At 39.9% G+C, this 20535-nt stretch overlaps 1 protein-coding gene across 49 annotated transcripts in view; it reads left to right on the top strand.

The window, feature by feature from the left end:
• The window catches only part of TTN (titin), a 282990-nt gene that overhangs the window by 211983 nt on the left and 50472 nt on the right, over window positions 1-20535 (top strand). For all 49 annotated transcript variants that reach the window (NM_001329611.3, XM_054678800.2, XM_024354671.3 and 46 more), the window contains 31 exons: window positions 1152-1454; window positions 2311-2613; window positions 2715-2996; window positions 3090-3389; window positions 3482-3784; window positions 3874-4182; window positions 4297-4578; window positions 4680-4979; window positions 5065-5358; window positions 5453-8419; window positions 8738-9058; window positions 9157-9441; window positions 9540-9839; window positions 10150-10452; window positions 11611-11886; window positions 11990-12289; window positions 12382-12684; window positions 13063-13362; window positions 13742-14029; window positions 14377-14673; window positions 14762-15064; window positions 15166-15471; window positions 16361-16648; window positions 16741-17031; window positions 17122-17409; window positions 17577-18164; window positions 18254-18358; window positions 18784-18981; window positions 19071-19367; window positions 19457-20044; window positions 20136-20438. In NM_001329611.3, the coding sequence (NP_001316540.3) occupies window positions 1152-1454; window positions 2311-2613; window positions 2715-2996; window positions 3090-3389; window positions 3482-3784; window positions 3874-4182; window positions 4297-4578; window positions 4680-4979; window positions 5065-5358; window positions 5453-8419; window positions 8738-9058; window positions 9157-9441; window positions 9540-9839; window positions 10150-10452; window positions 11611-11886; window positions 11990-12289; window positions 12382-12684; window positions 13063-13362; window positions 13742-14029; window positions 14377-14673; window positions 14762-15064; window positions 15166-15471; window positions 16361-16648; window positions 16741-17031; window positions 17122-17409; window positions 17577-18164; window positions 18254-18358; window positions 18784-18981; window positions 19071-19367; window positions 19457-20044; window positions 20136-20438 (12171 nt within the window). The remainder of the gene's footprint in view (window positions 1-1151; window positions 1455-2310; window positions 2614-2714; window positions 2997-3089; window positions 3390-3481; window positions 3785-3873; window positions 4183-4296; window positions 4579-4679; window positions 4980-5064; window positions 5359-5452; window positions 8420-8737; window positions 9059-9156; window positions 9442-9539; window positions 9840-10149; window positions 10453-11610; window positions 11887-11989; window positions 12290-12381; window positions 12685-13062; window positions 13363-13741; window positions 14030-14376; window positions 14674-14761; window positions 15065-15165; window positions 15472-16360; window positions 16649-16740; window positions 17032-17121; window positions 17410-17576; window positions 18165-18253; window positions 18359-18783; window positions 18982-19070; window positions 19368-19456; window positions 20045-20135; window positions 20439-20535) is intronic.

Here is a 20535-nt window from a genome sequence, read left to right as displayed (position 1 = left end):
TTTCAGTATTCTAATTGAAGAGAAGCATCATAGTTGGTTATCAATATTGCATTTCTAGTCACTGAATATAGAGTTGAACTCTATGAGGCTTTTTCATGGCTCTCACTGGAGGCTTTAGTCCAGTGATTTGCTCAGAACACGAAGCCTTTCCACTCAGGGCTCTTTCTAAGCATGTCTCTAGGCACAACAATACTCCAGCCACAGTTTTTATGTGAAAATTGCCAGTTCTATGTTGAATATAATTAATATAAGAATGGCATAAGGAAAAATATTTCATTAAGCAGTAGTCCCACAAACTTTCAGGTTAGTTTCAAGCACCTAAAGCTCTTTTGCCTAATGGTTATTACTTTAATTTGAGAACTGGTACATTTCCACGTTAATTATTTGCAACCTCCTCAAAGTCATTCTGAAATTTGGGGCCTCCTATGCTGCTGTTGATCCACTGGTCATCCAGAAATAAACCATCTCTCTCTCCTTTTCCCCTGCAGAGGAAACTGGACATAGAAACTGACTATGCCACTCTTACCCATCTCTTGTATCCCTCTGCATGCTTGCCTCCCAGCTCCCTCCTGTCCAACTCACAAATTGCTTTTAAAAAGCATTTTTATTTTCCATTCAGCCTCTACTAAAACCATGGTAACCAATAACTGTTGCAAACCTACTTCATTAACAAATATGGGGCTTGATGCTATGGCTCACACCTGTAATCCCCTGACTTTGGGAGGCCAAGGCAGGTGGATCACTTGAGGTCAGGAGTTCGAGACCAGCCTGACCAACATGGTGAAACCCTGTCTCTACTAAAAATGCAAAAATTAGCCCGGTATGGTGGCACATGCCTGTAGTCCCAGCTACTTGGGAAGCTGAGGCAGGAGAATTGCTTGAACCTGGGAAGCGGAGGTTGCAGTGAGCTGAGATTGTGCCACTGAACTCCAGCCTGGGTGACAGAGCGAGACTCCCATCTCAAAAAAAAAAAAAAGTGGTTGACTGTTTTTGTATTGACTAGATAGCAGAAGGAAAAACTAACTCAATTAGTAGACACAAAACCTTACTTTCTTCAAAACAACATTTTTGTCTCCTTTTAAAAAAACAAGTGTTGAGCATTATCTTTCATTGAAGGCAAACAGCTTGAAATATTTTCTTCTTATTTCCAGATGTTCCAGGTCCCGTTGGAACACCATTCCTAGCTCACAACCTAACCAATGAGTCCTGCAAACTGACATGGTTTTCTCCAGAAGATGATGGAGGCTCTCCAATCACCAATTATGTCATTGAAAAGCGTGAATCTGACCGCAGAGCATGGACCCCAGTGACATATACAGTTACCCGACAAAATGCTACTGTCCAGGGTCTCATTCAAGGAAAAGCCTACTTTTTCCGAATTGCGGCTGAAAATAGTATTGGCATGGGTCCATTTGTTGAGACATCAGAGGCACTTGTTATCAGAGAGCCAATAAGTAAGTTAAAAAAAAAAATTTATACTTAATCACTTCTTTACTCATTTAGTACAAGACTATGGTGAAAAAATATGTGTATAAATGCCGTACATTTCATTCACTTGACAAGCAGTTATCACACAACAACTCAGTATCTGATTTGGTAGTATTTGGACAGTGATTGTGAAAGAGATTTTACAAATATGTATAATTCATTGAATTTCTTTTTGTTTTTTTTTTTTTCTTTTTGGTTTTGACACATAGTCTTACTGTTACCGAGGCTGGAGTGTAGTGTCATGATCTTGGCTCACTGCAACCTCCACCTCTGAGGTTCAAGTGATTCTTGTGTCTCAGTCTCCCAAGTAGCTGGGATTACAGACATGCACCACCATGCCCAGCTAATTTTTGTATTTCTAGTAGAGGCAGGGTTTTGCCATGTTGGCCAGGCTGGTCTCAAACTCCTGGCCTCAAGTGATCCACCTGCCTCGGCCTCCGAAAGTGCTGGCATTACCACTCCTAGCTCATTTATCAAATTTCTTCCATCTATACCTCACAGATTTTTTTTTAATTTCCCACTTAATGGCATTAATAGAAACTGAATTATTTTCCTACTTCTAAAACTACCAATTCTGAAGACCTTTCCTAAATTATTTTGCCTCAACAAACCTCTATTTCCTCATCTGTCAAGTGAAGAAATTCAATTGTATTGGGTCCTTTTTAACTCTAATAGTTTTATGATGAGATCTCTTTTGCTATTTATGGGAGCAGAGAGTTTAATGTTTAAATGCAATCTTCAGAAAAGGAATATTCACTACATCCTACTACATTCTTAATGTGACATTTTTTTCTACCACAATTCCTATACTTATATTCGCAGCTGTACCAGAGCGTCCTGAAGACCTGGAAGTCAAAGAAGTTACTAAAAATACTGTAACTTTGACTTGGAATCCTCCTAAGTATGATGGTGGGTCAGAAATTATTAACTATGTCCTAGAAAGTCGGCTCATTGGGACTGAGAAGTTCCACAAAGTTACAAATGACAACTTGCTTAGCAGAAAATACACTGTTAAAGGCTTAAAAGAAGGTGATACCTATGAGTACCGTGTCAGTGCTGTCAACATTGTTGGACAAGGCAAACCATCGTTTTGCACCAAACCAATCACTTGCAAGGATGAGCTGGGTATGTGTCTACTACAATTTATACTTCTGAAACTTGCACATTTGTAGATTTGTAATAAGACATCAATAAAAATGACTTGCCTTTATAATTACAAATTTTAGCACCCCCAACGCTTCACCTCGACTTCAGAGATAAGCTCACGATTCGAGTTGGTGAAGCTTTTGCCCTCACTGGCCGTTACTCAGGCAAACCAAAGCCTAAGGTTTCCTGGTTCAAAGATGAAGCTGATGTGCTGGAAGATGATCGCACTCGTATAAAGACTACACCAACAACACTTGCTTTAGAGAAGATCAAGGCCAAACGTTCAGATTCCGGCAAATACTGTGTGGTTGTGGAGAACAGTACAGGCTCTAGGAAAGGTTTCTGTCAAGTTAATGTTGTTGGTAAGTCTTATTTAGTGGAAAGAATAGATCTTCTGTTCTTTCAAAAGCAGAAATGGCAATAACATTTTGTGCCATGATTTTTTTTTTCTGCAGACCGTCCTGGACCACCAGTAGGACCAGTTAGTTTTGATGAGGTGACCAAAGATTACATGGTTATCTCTTGGAAGCCTCCTTTAGATGATGGAGGCAGTGAAATCACCAATTATATTATTGAGAAGAAGGAAGTGGGTAAAGACGTCTGGATGCCAGTGACATCTGCAAGTGCTAAAACAACATGCAAAGTTTCTAAACTACTTGAAGGAAAAGATTATATTTTCCGGATACATGCTGAAAATCTGTATGGAATAAGTGATCCTCTGGTGTCTGATTCAATGAAAGCCAAAGATCGTTTCAGTATGCATTATGTTTCTTTTTAGTGATTCAATGCTTGATAAAACTAACATAAAGAAATAAATTTCTAACGCATTTTCCAACATTTGTTACAGGGGTTCCTGATGCACCTGATCAGCCAATTGTTACAGAAGTTACCAAAGACTCTGCATTAGTAACCTGGAATAAGCCACATGATGGAGGAAAACCAATCACAAACTACATCCTGGAAAAGAGAGAAACTATGTCTAAACGATGGGCTAGAGTTACCAAAGATCCTATTCATCCATATACTAAATTTAGGGTTCCTGATCTTCTAGAAGGATGTCAGTATGAATTCCGGGTTTCTGCAGAAAATGAAATTGGTATTGGAGATCCAAGCCCACCATCCAAACCAGTCTTTGCTAAAGATCCAATTGGTATAGTATTAATGGATTTATTCAGTTTTCATGTTATCTAACTTTGTTTTCAGCTATATGCTAATTCGTTTTTTACTTTTATTTTTTAGCTAAACCAAGTCCACCTGTTAATCCTGAAGCAATAGATACAACATGCAATTCAGTCGATCTAACTTGGCAGCCACCACGTCATGATGGTGGGAGCAAGATTCTGGGTTATATTGTTGAGTACCAGAAAGTTGGAGATGAAGAGTGGAGAAGAGCCAATCACACCCCTGAGTCATGTCCTGAAACTAAATATAAAGTCACCGGTCTTCGGGACGGTCAAACCTATAAGTTTAGAGTGTTAGCAGTCAATGAAGCTGGTGAATCAGATCCAGCTCATGTTCCGGAGCCAGTCCTAGTAAAAGACAGGCTTGGTGAGTAAAATGCTCTCACTTGTGTTTGCAAGGAAAATAGATGTCTGATTGTATGTGTTTAATTGTAATCTGCATTATGGATCAAATCTGAGTGTTCTGTTCTCTTTATTCTAGAACCCCCTGAGTTGATTCTTGATGCCAACATGGCAAGAGAACAACACATTAAGGTTGGTGATACTCTAAGACTTAGTGCCATCATCAAAGGAGTGCCATTCCCAAAAGTAACTTGGAAAAAAGAAGACAGAGATGCTCCAACTAAAGCAAGAATTGATGTGACTCCAGTTGGTAGCAAGCTTGAAATTCGTAATGCTGCCCATGAAGATGGTGGAATTTATTCTTTAACAGTGGAGAATCCAGCTGGTTCAAAAACTGTCTCAGTAAAAGTACTTGTATTAGGTAAGAATTTTAATACTTATGCCATTAAAAATAAATTTTGATAATTTTGAGCTCTTATTTGGATAAAATTACTTATAAAACTGTTATTTAACACTTTTTAGATAAACCTGGGCCACCTAGAGATCTGGAAGTCAGTGAAATTAGGAAAGATTCATGTTACCTTACTTGGAAAGAACCACTGGATGATGGTGGTTCTGTTATTACCAATTATGTGGTTGAGAGGAGAGATGTTGCCAGCGCCCAGTGGTCACCTCTCTCAGCTACATCAAAGAAAAAGAGTCACTTCGCTAAGCATCTGAATGAAGGCAACCAGTACCTCTTCCGAGTAGCTGCGGAGAACCAGTATGGACGTGGTCCTTTTGTTGAAACACCAAAACCAATCAAGGCTTTGGATCCTCTCCGTAAGTTGCTTTCTCTGAATACAAAACTATTGTTTGACTGTCTTTAAGAATATTACTTTTTCATCATAACTTCTTCTTTGAAAAGATCCCCCAGGGCCACCCAAGGACCTGCACCATGTAGATGTTGACAAGACTGAAGTCTCCCTAGTCTGGAATAAGCCGGATCGTGATGGTGGTTCTCCAATCACTGGATATTTGGTAGAATATCAAGAAGAAGGCACCCAGGACTGGATTAAATTTAAGACTGTGACAAACTTAGAGTGTGTGGTTACTGGACTACAACAAGGAAAGACCTATAGATTCCGTGTAAAAGCTGAAAACATTGTGGGTCTTGGTCTCCCTGACACAACTATCCCGATAGAATGTCAAGAAAAACTAGGTAATTTTTGGACTAGCAGTATTACCTTATTTCTTTTTAAAATTATTCATATAGGTGAAAATCAAAATCTAATTTTTTCATGTTTACTTTTCAGTGCCTCCATCCGTGGAGCTAGATGTGAAATTAATTGAAGGTCTTGTGGTAAAGGCTGGAACCACAGTCAGATTCCCTGCTATTATAAGAGGTGTGCCTGTTCCTACTGCAAAGTGGACAACCGATGGGAGTGAGATTAAAACCGATGAGCACTACACAGTTGAAACAGACAACTTCTCATCAGTACTTACCATTAAGAACTGCTTAAGGAGAGACACTGGGGAATATCAAATCACAGTTTCCAATGCAGCCGGTAGCAAAACAGTAGCCGTACATCTTACTGTTCTTGATGTTCCTGGGCCACCAACAGGTCCTATTAATATTCTGGATGTTACTCCTGAACACATGACTATCTCATGGCAGCCACCTAAGGATGATGGAGGGAGCCCTGTGATAAATTATATTGTTGAGAAACAAGATACAAGGAAAGACACGTGGGGTGTTGTCTCTTCCGGAAGCAGTAAGACAAAGCTGAAAATCCCACATCTGCAGAAGGGCTGTGAATATGTTTTCCGAGTTAGAGCAGAGAATAAGATAGGTGTTGGTCCTCCCCTTGACTCCACACCTACTGTTGCTAAGCATAAATTTAGTCCTCCATCTCCTCCTGGTAAACCAGTGGTTACTGACATTACTGAAAATGCAGCAACAGTGTCTTGGACCCTGCCAAAATCTGATGGTGGCAGTCCAATAACTGGCTACTATATGGAACGTCGAGAAGTAACTGGCAAATGGGTGAGGGTCAACAAAACACCTATCGCTGACCTGAAGTTCAGAGTGACTGGACTCTATGAAGGAAATACATATGAGTTTAGAGTTTTTGCTGAAAATCTTGCAGGACTAAGCAAACCATCCCCAAGTTCTGATCCAATAAAAGCTTGCCGGCCCATCAAACCACCTGGACCACCTATTAATCCTAAACTGAAAGACAAGAGCAGAGAAACAGCTGATTTGGTGTGGACAAAGCCTCTCAGTGATGGTGGTAGCCCCATTCTAGGATACGTAGTGGAATGTCAGAAACCTGGCACGGCACAATGGAACAGGATTAATAAAGATGAACTCATTAGGCAATGTGCCTTTAGGGTACCTGGACTAATTGAAGGAAATGAGTACAGATTCCGTATAAAGGCAGCTAATATTGTAGGAGAGGGTGAGCCAAGAGAACTAGCAGAATCTGTGATTGCAAAAGATATCCTTCGTCCTCCAGAAGTAGAACTTGATGTTACTTGTCGTGATGTTATTACCGTGAGAGTAGGCCAAACTATCCGCATTCTAGCTCGAGTCAAAGGCAGACCTGAACCAGACATAACTTGGACTAAGGAAGGCAAAGTATTGGTCCGAGAAAAGAGGGTGGACCTTATTCAGGATCTACCTCGTGTTGAGTTACAAATTAAAGAAGCTGTTAGAGCTGATCATGGCAAGTATATCATCTCAGCTAAGAACAGCAGTGGACATGCCCAAGGTTCAGCCATCGTTAACGTCCTTGACAGACCTGGGCCTTGCCAGAATTTGAAGGTTACCAATGTAACCAAAGAGAACTGTACAATTTCTTGGGAAAACCCACTAGATAATGGCGGCTCAGAAATAACAAACTTCATAGTAGAATATCGCAAACCAAACCAGAAAGGCTGGTCAATTGTTGCATCAGATGTCACTAAACGATTAATCAAGGCCAACCTTTTAGCCAACAATGAATACTATTTCCGAGTTTGTGCAGAGAATAAAGTAGGTGTTGGGCCAACCATCGAAACAAAAACTCCCATTCTGGCTATTAACCCTATTGACAGACCAGGTGAGCCTGAAAACCTTCACATTGCAGATAAAGGAAAGACATTTGTCTACCTAAAGTGGCGGAGGCCTGACTATGATGGTGGCAGTCCAAATCTGTCATATCATGTTGAGAGAAGGCTTAAGGGCTCCGATGACTGGGAAAGAGTGCATAAAGGAAGCATTAAAGAAACTCACTACATGGTTGACAGATGTGTTGAAAACCAGATTTATGAGTTCAGAGTGCAAACAAAGAATGAAGGTGGGGAAAGTGACTGGGTGAAGACAGAGGAAGTTGTTGTGAAAGAAGACTTACAAAAACCAGTACTTGATCTGAAATTAAGTGGGGTCCTAACTGTCAAAGCAGGGGACACCATTAGGCTTGAGGCAGGGGTTAGAGGCAAACCATTCCCAGAAGTTGCATGGACCAAGGACAAAGACGCTACAGACTTAACAAGATCACCAAGGGTCAAGATTGATACCCGTGCTGATTCATCTAAATTTTCTCTTACTAAAGCAAAGCGAAGTGATGGGGGTAAATATGTAGTTACGGCAACTAACACGGCTGGCAGTTTTGTGGCCTATGCCACTGTCAACGTTTTAGATAAGCCTGGTCCTGTGAGAAATCTGAAAATTGTTGATGTGTCCAGTGATAGGTGTACTGTTCGCTGGGATCCACCAGAAGATGATGGTGGCTGTGAAATCCAAAATTATATTCTAGAAAAATGTGAGACAAAGCGAATGGTTTGGTCTACCTATTCTGCTACTGTCTTGACACCTGGTACTACAGTAACACGTCTCATAGAAGGAAATGAATATATTTTCAGAGTCCGTGCAGAAAATAAAATAGGCACAGGGCCTCCAACAGAAAGTAAACCAGTCATAGCCAAAACCAAGTATGATAAACCTGGTCGCCCTGATCCCCCAGAAGTCACTAAAGTAAGCAAAGAAGAGATGACTGTGGTTTGGAATCCACCTGAATATGATGGTGGAAAGTCTATAACTGGATACTTTTTGGAGAAAAAGGAAAAGCATTCAACACGATGGGTCCCTGTCAACAAGAGTGCAATCCCTGAGAGACGTATGAAAGTACAGAATCTCCTCCCAGACCATGAATATCAGTTCCGTGTCAAGGCAGAAAATGAAATTGGAATTGGAGAACCAAGCTTGCCTTCAAGACCAGTGGTGGCAAAAGACCCCATAGGTAGGATGTCCTTGTTTTTTCTGATATTACATCAACTCTTAATCTCAAGCACAGAAGTATTCGATAAATAAGTTAATGTAACATCTAAATCTGTAACATCCAAACTGTATTTAGCAAATATTTTTCCAAATAGACCTTTTACCAAAATACCTAAAAGGTACAAACAATAGTAGATTCTCATTTTTATGAAGGAAAATAAAGAGGACACTAATTGAAAAATTGGATGACCTATATTTGATTAACTGAGAATAGGCTATATAAAATTACACATTGAAGTATCACTAGTAGTAGTTAACTATATGTATATTTTACTTTCAGAGCCACCTGGTCCACCAACCAATTTCAGAGTGGTTGATACAACCAAACATTCCATAACTCTTGGGTGGGGAAAACCAGTCTATGATGGTGGTGCACCGATCATTGGATATGTTGTGGAAATGAGACCAAAAATAGCAGATGCGTCTCCTGATGAAGGCTGGAAACGGTGTAATGCTGCAGCACAGCTTGTACGCAAGGAATTCACTGTTACCAGCTTGGATGAAAACCAGGAATATGAGTTCAGGGTGTGTGCCCAAAACCAAGTTGGTATTGGGCGCCCTGCAGAGCTAAAGGAAGCTATCAAACCTAAAGAAATACTAGGTAAGTCCTTCCTTTAGCATGTGATTCATTCACACTTAATTTCTTATGATTTCCCCACATTCTGAAAAATCAATTAATGACCTTAATGTCATTTGCAGAACCTCCGGAGATTGATTTGGATGCCAGCATGAGGAAACTGGTCATAGTGAGAGCAGGATGCCCTATTCGTCTCTTTGCTATAGTGAGAGGACGACCAGCCCCTAAAGTCACTTGGCGAAAAGTTGGCATTGATAATGTGGTCAGAAAAGGACAAGTTGATCTGGTTGACACTATGGCCTTCCTTGTCATCCCCAATTCTACCCGTGATGACTCAGGAAAATATTCCTTAACACTTGTGAACCCAGCAGGAGAAAAGGCTGTATTCGTAAATGTCAGAGTATTAGGTGGGTTACTAAAATGCTTCTCCCTCCCACTTCAAAAATGAATTTGTTAATAGGGATGCTGAGGAGACATGTATATCTGATTTTATGATTCTTTACAGACACTCCTGGGCCTGTGTCTGATTTAAAAGTTTCAGATGTCACTAAAACATCATGCCACGTGTCCTGGGCCCCTCCTGAAAACGACGGTGGGAGCCAAGTGACACATTATATCGTGGAGAAACGTGAGGCAGACAGAAAGACATGGTCGACCGTTACCCCAGAAGTTAAGAAAACAAGCTTCCATGTAACCAATCTTGTCCCTGGGAATGAGTATTACTTCAGAGTAACTGCTGTCAACGAATATGGCCCTGGCGTCCCAACAGATGTCCCAAAACCAGTGCTTGCATCAGATCCTCTAAGTGAGTATTATGCTTTCTTCCTCCTTTTAACCCCAGTCTCCTATTTTAGCAAGGTCAAGATACTAATACCATTTTAATCCACTTCTGAAAGAGATTTCATTTGTAGAGACCGAAATAGTGTAATAAATATCTATCTCACTCATGAAACACTTTTTTGATCTGTCTCATCTTATATGTTTTGCTTTTAATGTACTGAACTACAGGTTCTATGTACATTGGAGCAAATCCATACTAAAACTCTTATGTACATTAACAAAGGGGATTTGATTAGGTTACCTAGGTAATCTTCTAAATTATGTTTTTCTTCTAGGTGAGCCGGATCCCCCAAGGAAATTAGAAGTGACTGAAATGACCAAGAACAGTGCCACCTTAGCCTGGTTACCTCCCCTACGTGATGGAGGTGCTAAAATCGATGGCTACATCATTAGTTACAGAGAAGAAGAGCAGCCTGCAGATCGCTGGACAGAGTACTCAGTGGTAAAAGATCTGAGCCTTGTTGTCACTGGCCTAAAGGAAGGAAAGAAATACAAATTTAGAGTAGCGGCCAGAAATGCTGTTGGAGTCAGTTTGCCAAGAGAAGCTGAAGGAGTGTATGAAGCCAAAGAACAACTGTGTAAGTAGTCGTTGCTTCATTTATGTCATGTGGTAAGTTTATTAGAATTTCTTCTTTTATATGTAGACATTTCTCCCTGAGGAATCTAGCTCTAGAAATTCTTGAAAAACAATAGAGAACAGTGGCTTTCAAACACATGTGTGGGCCAAAAACACACAGTAAATAAACTTATACAAACACATATATAACTAAAAAACATTTCCTGAAACAATACCCATTTATTATCATGTGCATTCTTATGTTTTCTACCCTATTCTGTGTTTTTAAAAATATTGGCTGTACAACAAACATATGAAGAAAAGCTCATCACCACTGGTCATTAGAGAAATGCAAATCAAAACCACAATGAGATACCATCTCACACCAGTTAGAATGGTGATCACTAAAAAGTCAGGAAACAACAGGTGCTAGAGAGGATGTGGAGAAATAGGAAAGCTTTTACACTGTTGGTGGGAGTGTAAATTAGTTCAACCATTATGGAAGACAGTGTGGCGATTCCTCAAGGATCTAGAACCAGAAATACCATTTGACCCAGCAATTTCATTACTGGGTATATACCCAAAGGATTATAAATCATTCTACTATAAAGACACATGCACATGTATGTTTATTGTGGCACTGTTCACAATAGCAAAGACTTGGAACCAACCCAAATGCCCATCAATGACAGACTGGATAAAGAAAATGTGGCACCACATTTACACCACAGAATACTACGTGGCCATAAAAAAGGATGAGTTTATGTCCTTTGCAGGGACATGGATGAAGCTGGAAACCATCATTCTCAGCAAACACAAGAACAGAAAACCAAACACCTCATGTTCTCACTCATAAGTGGGAGCTGAACAATGAAAACACATGGACACAGGGAGGGGAGCATCACACACTGGGGCCTGTCAGGGGTTGGGAGGCTAGGGGAAGGATAGCATTAGGAGAAATACCTAATGTAGACGATGTGTTGATGGGTGCAGCAAATCACCATGGCACATGTATACCTATGTAACAAGCCTGCACATTCTGCATATGTATCCCAGAACTTAAAGTATATATAAAAAAAAATTGGCGGTAATGCAAGCATTAATTTGCACCAGTATAGCTCTCCACCAGAAGAAACTTATCCACCATCCCAAAATTAATATCTTTTCATTTTACTTTCAGTGCCACCAAAGATCCTTATGCCAGAGCAAATAACTATCAAAGCTGGGAAAAAACTCCGAATTGAAGCCCATGTGTATGGAAAGCCTCATCCCACCTGTAAATGGAAAAAAGGAGAAGATGAAGTTGTCACATCCAGCCACCTGGCAGTGCATAAAGCAGACAGCTCTTCAATTCTGATCATAAAAGATGTGACTAGGAAAGACAGTGGTTACTACAGCCTCACAGCAGAGAACAGTTCTGGGACAGACACTCAGAAAATCAAAGTTGTAGTCATGGGTAAGTTAAGTATTAGACAAATGGCCATCTAAATATGAAGCTCAGAAACATTTTTACGTATCAAATCCTTGTTCTTACATTTCTTTCCTCTTGGTTCATGTAGATGCCCCCGGCCCCCCTCAGCCTCCGTTTGACATTTCTGATATAGACGCTGATGCTTGCTCCCTGTCATGGCACATCCCTCTGGAGGACGGAGGCAGTAACATCACCAATTATATAGTGGAGAAGTGTGATGTAAGCCGAGGTGACTGGGTCACAGCTCTAGCTTCAGTCACAAAAACTTCCTGCAGGGTTGGAAAGCTGATCCCAGGCCAGGAGTACATCTTCCGGGTCCGTGCTGAAAACCGATTTGGCATTTCAGAGCCTCTCACATCTCCAAAGATGGTTGCGCAGTTCCCATTTGGTATGTTTTTGTGAAGGAGAAAAAAAGTTATGTTTTCTTTCTAGTTTGTTACTTAATGTAGAAACTGACATCTTCCTTGTCTTCATCTCCAGGTGTTCCTAGTGAACCAAAGAATGCACGAGTCACCAAAGTCAACAAGGACTGTATTTTTGTTGCTTGGGACAGACCAGACAGTGATGGAGGGAGCCCCATTATTGGTTATCTGATTGAACGCAAGGAAAGAAACAGTTTGCTGTGGGTGAAAGCCAATGATACTCTTGTCCGGTCAACTGAATATCCTTGTGCTGGCCTTGTAGAAGGTCTTGAGTATTCATTCAGAATCTATGCCTTAAACAAAGCTGGATCCAGCCCACCCAGCAAACCCACAGAATATGTAACTGCAAGAATGCCAGTTGGTAAGTTTTGGGGTTTTTTTATTGTTGTTGTTGTTGTTGTTGTTTTAGTATTATGGAGGCACATTTAAATCTCGGAGTCTAAGATTTGGACTCCAAGACATAGAGAGTAGTAGAGATCTGAAGATTACAACCCCCATTTAAGAATATGTTCTATCTCTTACAATGAAGATGACATATTAAAAAAAGAAAAGGACATATAATTTCCTTTAAAGCATACAGCAAGGACTCAAAAGTGCATACTAGTTGGACGGTTATTAAAATGGGATAATTGTCTTCCTGTTGAGCTTGTTACTTAGCAGCAGGGATGATAATGTGAAATATGGAAGTTTAAACTTCTGCTGGTAAGATAAATGGTGAGTGTACCTCTTTTTGTTTTAGATCCTCCTGGGAAACCTGAGGTTATTGATGTCACCAAGAGTACTGTATCTCTGATCTGGGCTCGTCCAAAGCATGATGGAGGCAGTAAAATTATTGGCTATTTCGTAGAAGCTTGCAAACTTCCTGGTGATAAATGGGTACGGTGCAATACTGCACCTCACCAGATTCCCCAGGAAGAGTACACAGCTACTGGCCTAGAAGAGAAAGCTCAGTATCAATTTAGAGCTATTGCCAGGACCGCGGTAAACATTAGCCCACCTTCTGAACCTTCTGATCCAGTGACTATCCTCGCAGAAAATGGTAAGATTCTGCTGAGTATTATAGGCAAAGATGTAACAGCATTCATGGTGGTCATTTTTCCTAATAAAAAACTAAATATACACCTAAGGAAAAAAAGAAAATTAAAATGATGTTTTGTATATAGACACAAACATTATGATTATGGAGAATCATAATAACATGCTAAATTAAAAAGCAAGATACACAACTGTGGCAACTATATAATTTCAATAGTTATTCAATAATGCAGTTATTATTTGTCTATTAAAAATAAACAAAATGAAATAACACTAAAATTCCATTCTTGAAAGAAGCAGCATATGAATTTCCCACTATTATTAATAAGGATTACATAATATAGCTTTGCATACATTAAGTCCTTTATCTTATTTCTTTCCAGTCCCTCCCAGGATAGACCTGAGTGTGGCTATGAAATCTTTGCTTACTGTGAAAGCTGGAACTAATGTCTGCTTGGATGCTACTGTTTTTGGTAAACCAATGCCAACGGTTTCTTGGAAAAAAGATGGCACACTGCTAAAACCAGCAGAAGGCATAAAGATGGCCATGCAGCGGAATCTGTGCACCTTGGAGCTATTCAGCGTGAACCGGAAGGACTCAGGAGACTATACCATTACTGCTGAAAATTCAAGTGGTTCTAAATCAGCCACCATTAAGCTTAAAGTGTTAGGTAACTTATAAACTTCATTGGAATCCCATATTTTACTTTGGATAATGGGATGTAAATAGGATTTACAGAATAATGTGGGAGAAGACATTCATATTCTAATGTGTATTTCCTATGCACAGAATTATTCTTATGACAGAACCATGTTTTAGAGTTAAAAAGAGCTTTAGAAATCACATATTTCAATTACCTAATTTTACAAGTGAAGAAACTAAGATTCTAAAAAATTAACTAACCTCCTAGGTCATATAGGAAATTGACAATAGAAAGACTGCAGCCCAGGTCTCCAGACCTCTACTCTATACTCATTCCCCATTCCACATATTCACTCTTCTTCCTTATTCCTTCAGATAAACCGGGTCCTCCAGCATCTGTTAAAATCAACAAAATGTATTCAGATCGTGCTATGCTTTCTTGGGAACCGCCTCTTGAAGATGGAGGCTCAGAAATCACCAACTATATTGTTGACAAACGTGAAACAAGCAGGCCCAACTGGGCTCAAGTCTCTGCAACTGTGCCTATCACCAGCTGCAGCGTGGAGAAACTTATAGAGGGCCATGAATATCAGTTCCGTATTTGTGCTGAAAATAAATATGGAGTAGGCGATCCAGTCTTCACTGAACCAGCAATTGCCAAAAACCCATATGGTAGGAACATTTCCCGGTGGTTTTTCATTTTATTTTTTAAATATTATCTTTTAGCCTGGGAAATTAACTTTTCAATCAATTTCTGCAGACCCACCAGGACGCTGTGATCCTCCTGTTATTAGCAACATAACCAAAGATCACATGACAGTCAGCTGGAAGCCACCAGCAGATGATGGGGGCTCACCCATCACTGGCTATTTGCTTGAAAAGCGGGAAACCCAGGCTGTTAACTGGACTAAGGTCAACAGAAAACCTATTATAGAAAGAACATTAAAAGCAACAGGTCTTCAAGAAGGTACCGAATATGAGTTCCGTGTTACAGCTATAAATAAAGCTGGACCAGGCAAACCCAGTGATGCATCCAAGGCCGCTTATGCTCGGGACCCTCAGTGTAAGTGTTCATGAACGAGTTCCATATCCTGTGTTAAAAGCAGCATTAAACACCCAGGAAGGAGGTTTTAATGAAAATTTCCTATCATTATTTATTCTCAGATCCTCCTGGCCCACCGGCTTTCCCTAAAGTATATGATACAACTCGCAGCTCTGTGAGTCTATCTTGGGGCAAGCCAGCCTATGACGGCGGCAGCCCTATCATTGGTTATCTCGTTGAAGTAAAACGGGCTGACTCCGATAACTGGGTGAGGTGCAACTTACCACAGAATCTACAGAAAACCCGCTTTGAGGTTACTGGCCTGATGGAAGACACACAATATCAATTCCGTGTGTATGCCGTTAATAAGATTGGATACAGTGACCCCAGTGATGTGCCAGATAAACACTATCCCAAGGACATCTTAAGTAAGTATTACCAGGGGGAGTACATAAGGCTTTTCCTATTAATCATATTCTAAGAGGGAGACTAGAACTCCCTTAGGTAGATTAATTTATTAACAAGGTGTAGAGCTGGTAACTCCAAGAGTACTTTTTAGGAGAGCTGGGTGGGTACTTTACGGTATTGTGGAACAGGCAAATCAAATGCACATGATTTGTGGTTTTGAAAAGCTTTTCATATATATAAGAATTTCCTGTCTTCAAAAGACATGAAATGAGAGAATTTTATTGGAATGTAAGAATTTTATTTTAGGAATAAAGAGGCCTTTTAACTAAGTAGTGAGCTATTTACTATTCTTAGGGTTTCTGTTTTCCAATCCACCATCTCCCTAAGTATGTGACTGGTGGGCTCTCCATCTTAATTTCCCTTCTTCTTATTTCTTCTATTTGCTTATCCTCCATGATAATTTCCCCTTTATTTGAATTACTTGATATTATATGTCACCCTCCAGGTACTTTTCTTCCTACTATGAAATAATAAAGAGAGCTAGAATATGTGGCAGAATACCTTCATGGAATATAGAAAGGAAAAAACAAGAATGAAAGGGAGCCAAAAATCAATTGTCTACTTTCCTTTTAATATATGTAGCATTTCAGAGTACATAAGGCTCATGAAAGAGGAGGTACAGATCCTCCGGGGGGAAAACCTGGTTAAGCCTAAAGCATAGTGGAAAATGGAAAGATCAACAATTAGTACAGAACAGAAAAATGATTTTGAGGATTGTATTAAGGAAGTTTTAAAGAACAAGAAATCAGCTCTAGAAAATAAATGTATTTTAGGAGTGACAAGGCCAGTCCCTGGAAATACATTTGACTATTAAATTTTTATTTAACTTCTTCACCCAAAATTAAACAGTTCCACCTGAGGGAGAACTTGATGCGGACTTAAGGAAGACACTCATATTACGTGCTGGAGTTACTATGAGACTATATGTACCAGTAAAAGGACGCCCACCTCCAAAGATTACTTGGTCTAAACCAAATGTCAATCTAAGAGACAGGATTGGACTGGACATAAAGTCAACTGACTTTGACACTTTCTTGCGCTGTGAAAATGTGAACAAATATGATGCAGGAAAATATATCTTAACCCTGGAGAACAGCTGTGGTAAAAAGGAATATACCATTGTTGTGAAAGTGCTTGGTAAGTCTATTTCAAAAAAGAATCATATATATTTTTAAATAGTTTATGTATTTTTTACACATTCATTTCTTATTTACCTACTATTTATCCAGATACTCCTGGGCCACCTGTCAATGTGACTGTTAAGGAAATATCCAAAGACTCTGCTTATGTTACCTGGGAGCCTCCCATTATTGATGGCGGAAGCCCCATCATAAACTATGTGGTACAAAAACGTGATGCAGAGAGGAAATCCTGGTCTACAGTGACAACTGAGTGCTCCAAAACAAGCTTCAGAGTACCTAATTTGGAGGAGGGAAAATCCTACTTCTTCCGAGTGTTTGCTGAAAATGAGTATGGCATTGGTGATCCCGGTGAAACTCGTGATGCTGTCAAAGCTTCCCGTAAGCAAATGAACCATCATCCCATCATTTTGAGTTATATCCTTCCTTTGTTATATGGGGCTTACACTTATCATTTCTCCTTTGCTTTAGAAACTCCTGGACCAGTTGTGGACCTGAAAGTGAGGTCTGTATCTAAGTCATCCTGTAGCATTGGCTGGAAAAAGCCTCACAGTGATGGTGGAAGTCGGATTATTGGATATGTAGTTGATTTCCTGACTGAAGAAAATAAGTGGCAACGAGTTATGAAATCCTTAAGCCTACAGTACTCTGCAAAAGATTTGACTGAAGGGAAGGAATATACCTTCAGAGTGAGTGCTGAGAATGAAAATGGAGAAGGAACCCCAAGCGAAATCACTGTTGTGGCAAGGGATGATGTTGGTAAGGCTCTATCCACACATCTTCATTTTTCCTTTATTGTCATCGAAAGTGCACTCTTGTGTCCCACTCACTAGCTTATCTAAAAATCCGTTAAAAGCTAGAACTATTTGAAAAAGTTAATCGCCTGGCCTTAAAAATAACAGTAATTTATCTCTGCTATTTTACAGTGGCTCCTGATCTTGACTTAAAGGGTCTACCTGATTTGTGCTACTTGGCTAAAGAAAACAGCAACTTCCGGCTTAAGATCCCCATAAAAGGCAAGCCAGCTCCATCAGTCTCCTGGAAGAAAGGGGAAGATCCTCTAGCAACTGACACTAGAGTCAGTGTTGAGTCATCTGCAGTTAACACAACTCTTATAGTGTACGATTGCCAAAAATCTGATGCTGGAAAATACACAATCACACTTAAGAATGTTGCTGGCACCAAGGAAGGAACTATCTCCATAAAGGTTGTTGGCAAGCCTGGCATCCCCACTGGACCAATCAAATTTGATGAAGTCACAGCAGAAGCCATGACCTTAAAGTGGGCTCCTCCAAAAGATGATGGAGGTTCTGAAATCACCAACTATATCCTAGAGAAGAGGGATTCTGTGAACAACAAGTGGGTGACGTGCGCCTCAGCTGTCCAGAAAACCACCTTTAGAGTAACCAGACTTCATGAGGGCATGGAATATACCTTCAGGGTCAGTGCCGAAAATAAATATGGTGTAGGGGAAGGCCTGAAATCGGAGCCAATTGTTGCGAGACATCCATTTGGTAAGTGTCTTAAATTCAGAAGACGTCAAGCAAAACACGGTTTTGAGGAGGCTTCTTATTATAAATCTTGCATTATCTATTTTTTCTAGATGTGCCTGATGCTCCCCCACCTCCCAATATTGTGGATGTCAGACACGATTCAGTATCTCTAACTTGGACTGACCCCAAGAAAACTGGTGGTTCTCCAATTACAGGTATTTTGTTTGTTCTTATCCTACAGCTTTTACATCAAGATTCCTCACAAATATTTCCCTGAGAACAGTTGAATATGTGCTTATCGATAACATTATCTGCTTATACAGAAATGTGTTTTTCTTTCAGTACATATGGTTAATGTTTAATTTTATTGAAAATATCCTAATGTAATAGTTAATAAAGTATTTCTTAATTATAATATCTATTTTTGTAAGTTAAAATTGTTCACCAAAAAAGACAACAACTATGCATATTCCAAGAGGAAAAAAAAAATGGCACTATGCTTGGGTAATAAAAGTATAGATACTAGCAAGAATGACTACTTGTTCAATATATATGGATATGTATAAATAATTTGGGCAACACATATATATTGTAAAATCAAGCTGCATTTATACTTGATACATCCCTGGGTCTTTTGTAGGGTATCATCTCGAGTTCAAGGAAAGAAACAGCCTTTTGTGGAAGAGAGCTAACAAGACTCCGATAAGGATGAGAGACTTTAAAGTGACAGGATTAACTGAAGGTCTTGAATATGAATTCCGAGTTATGGCAATCAATTTAGCAGGTGTGGGCAAGCCAAGCCTACCATCAGAGCCTGTTGTGGCACTGGACCCAATTGGTAAGTCATTATATGCAGAAAAACCCAGGTGCATGTTTTACATGAAGAAAACTGGTATTTGTTTGACTGGTTTTGCTTTTATGTTTTAGATCCTCCTGGAAAACCTGAGGTTATTAACATAACAAGGAATTCAGTGACTCTCATTTGGACTGAACCTAAATATGACGGTGGTCATAAGTTAACTGGATATATAGTGGAGAAGCGAGATCTACCTTCGAAGTCTTGGATGAAAGCCAACCATGTTAATGTCCCAGAATGTGCCTTTACTGTAACTGACCTTGTTGAGGGTGGAAAATATGAATTCAGAATTAGAGCAAAGAATACAGCAGGTGCTATCAGTGCTCCATCAGAAAGTACAGAAACCATTATTTGCAAGGATGAATACGGTAGGTCCATTTTACTTTTTATGTATTTTTTTTTAAAGCAAATTAAGCCTCCTTCCTTTTCTGATTAAAATGTATTTTTTTCTTTGCAGAGGCACCAACAATTGTCCTTGATCCCACAATAAAAGATGGGCTAACAATTAAAGCAGGGGATACCATTGTTTTGAATGCCATTAGCATTCTTGGCAAACCCCTTCCAAAATCAAGTTGGTCCAAGGCAGGAAAAGACATTAGACCATCAGATATCACTCAGATAACTTCAACCCCAACATCTTCCATGCTTACTATCAAGTATGCCACTAGAAAAGATGCCGGTGAATATACCATCACTGCTACCAATCCTTTTGGCACGAAGGTGGAACATGTGAAGGTAACAGTCCTTGATGTACCTGGTCCCCCAGGTCCTATTGAAATCAGTAATGTTTCTGCTGAAAAAGCAACACTTACATGGACACCTCCCTTGGAAGATGGCGGCTCACCAATTAAGTCCTATATACTTGAAAAGAGAGAAACCAGCCGACTTTTGTGGACAGTGGTTTCTGAAGATATTCAGTCTTGCAGGCATGTGGCAACCAAACTTATCCAAGGAAATGAGTACATCTTCCGGGTCTCAGCTGTAAACCACTATGGCAAAGGAGAACCTGTACAGTCTGAACCTGTCAAAATGGTAGACAGATTTGGTATGTAGAGCATGTGAGGGAATTGACATGGAAACATTTATAGCAGAGTTTAGGAAATCATGGATTTCTAATAAATTTGCTTCCTTTTCAGGTCCCCCTGGCCCTCCTGAAAAACCAGAGGTATCAAATGTCACTAAGAACACTGCCACTGTCAGCTGGAAAAGGCCAGTGGATGATGGTGGCAGCGAAATTACAGGATATCATGTAGAAAGGAGAGAAAAGAAAAGCCTGCGATGGGTGAGAGCAATAAAAACACCAGTTTCCGATCTCAGATGCAAAGTAACAGGACTGCAAGAAGGAAGCACCTACGAATTCCGTGTCAGTGCAGAAAACAGAGCAGGAATTGGTCCACCCAGTGAGGCTTCAAATTCTGTTCTGATGAAAGATGCAGCATGTTAGTATTTGTCTTTTTCAACACCGCTCATTCCAGAGTGCCAATATTTTATCTAAATTACCCAAAAGCCAAACTCTGAATATATACTTTTGTGTCT

Source organism: Pan troglodytes, chromosome 13 (genome assembly GCF_028858775.2).
Source record: "Pan troglodytes isolate AG18354 chromosome 13, NHGRI_mPanTro3-v2.0_pri, whole genome shotgun sequence".
Taxonomy (NCBI): Eukaryota; Metazoa; Chordata; class Mammalia; order Primates; family Hominidae; genus Pan; species Pan troglodytes.
This window is presented reverse-complemented; position numbering and strand designations above follow the sequence as displayed.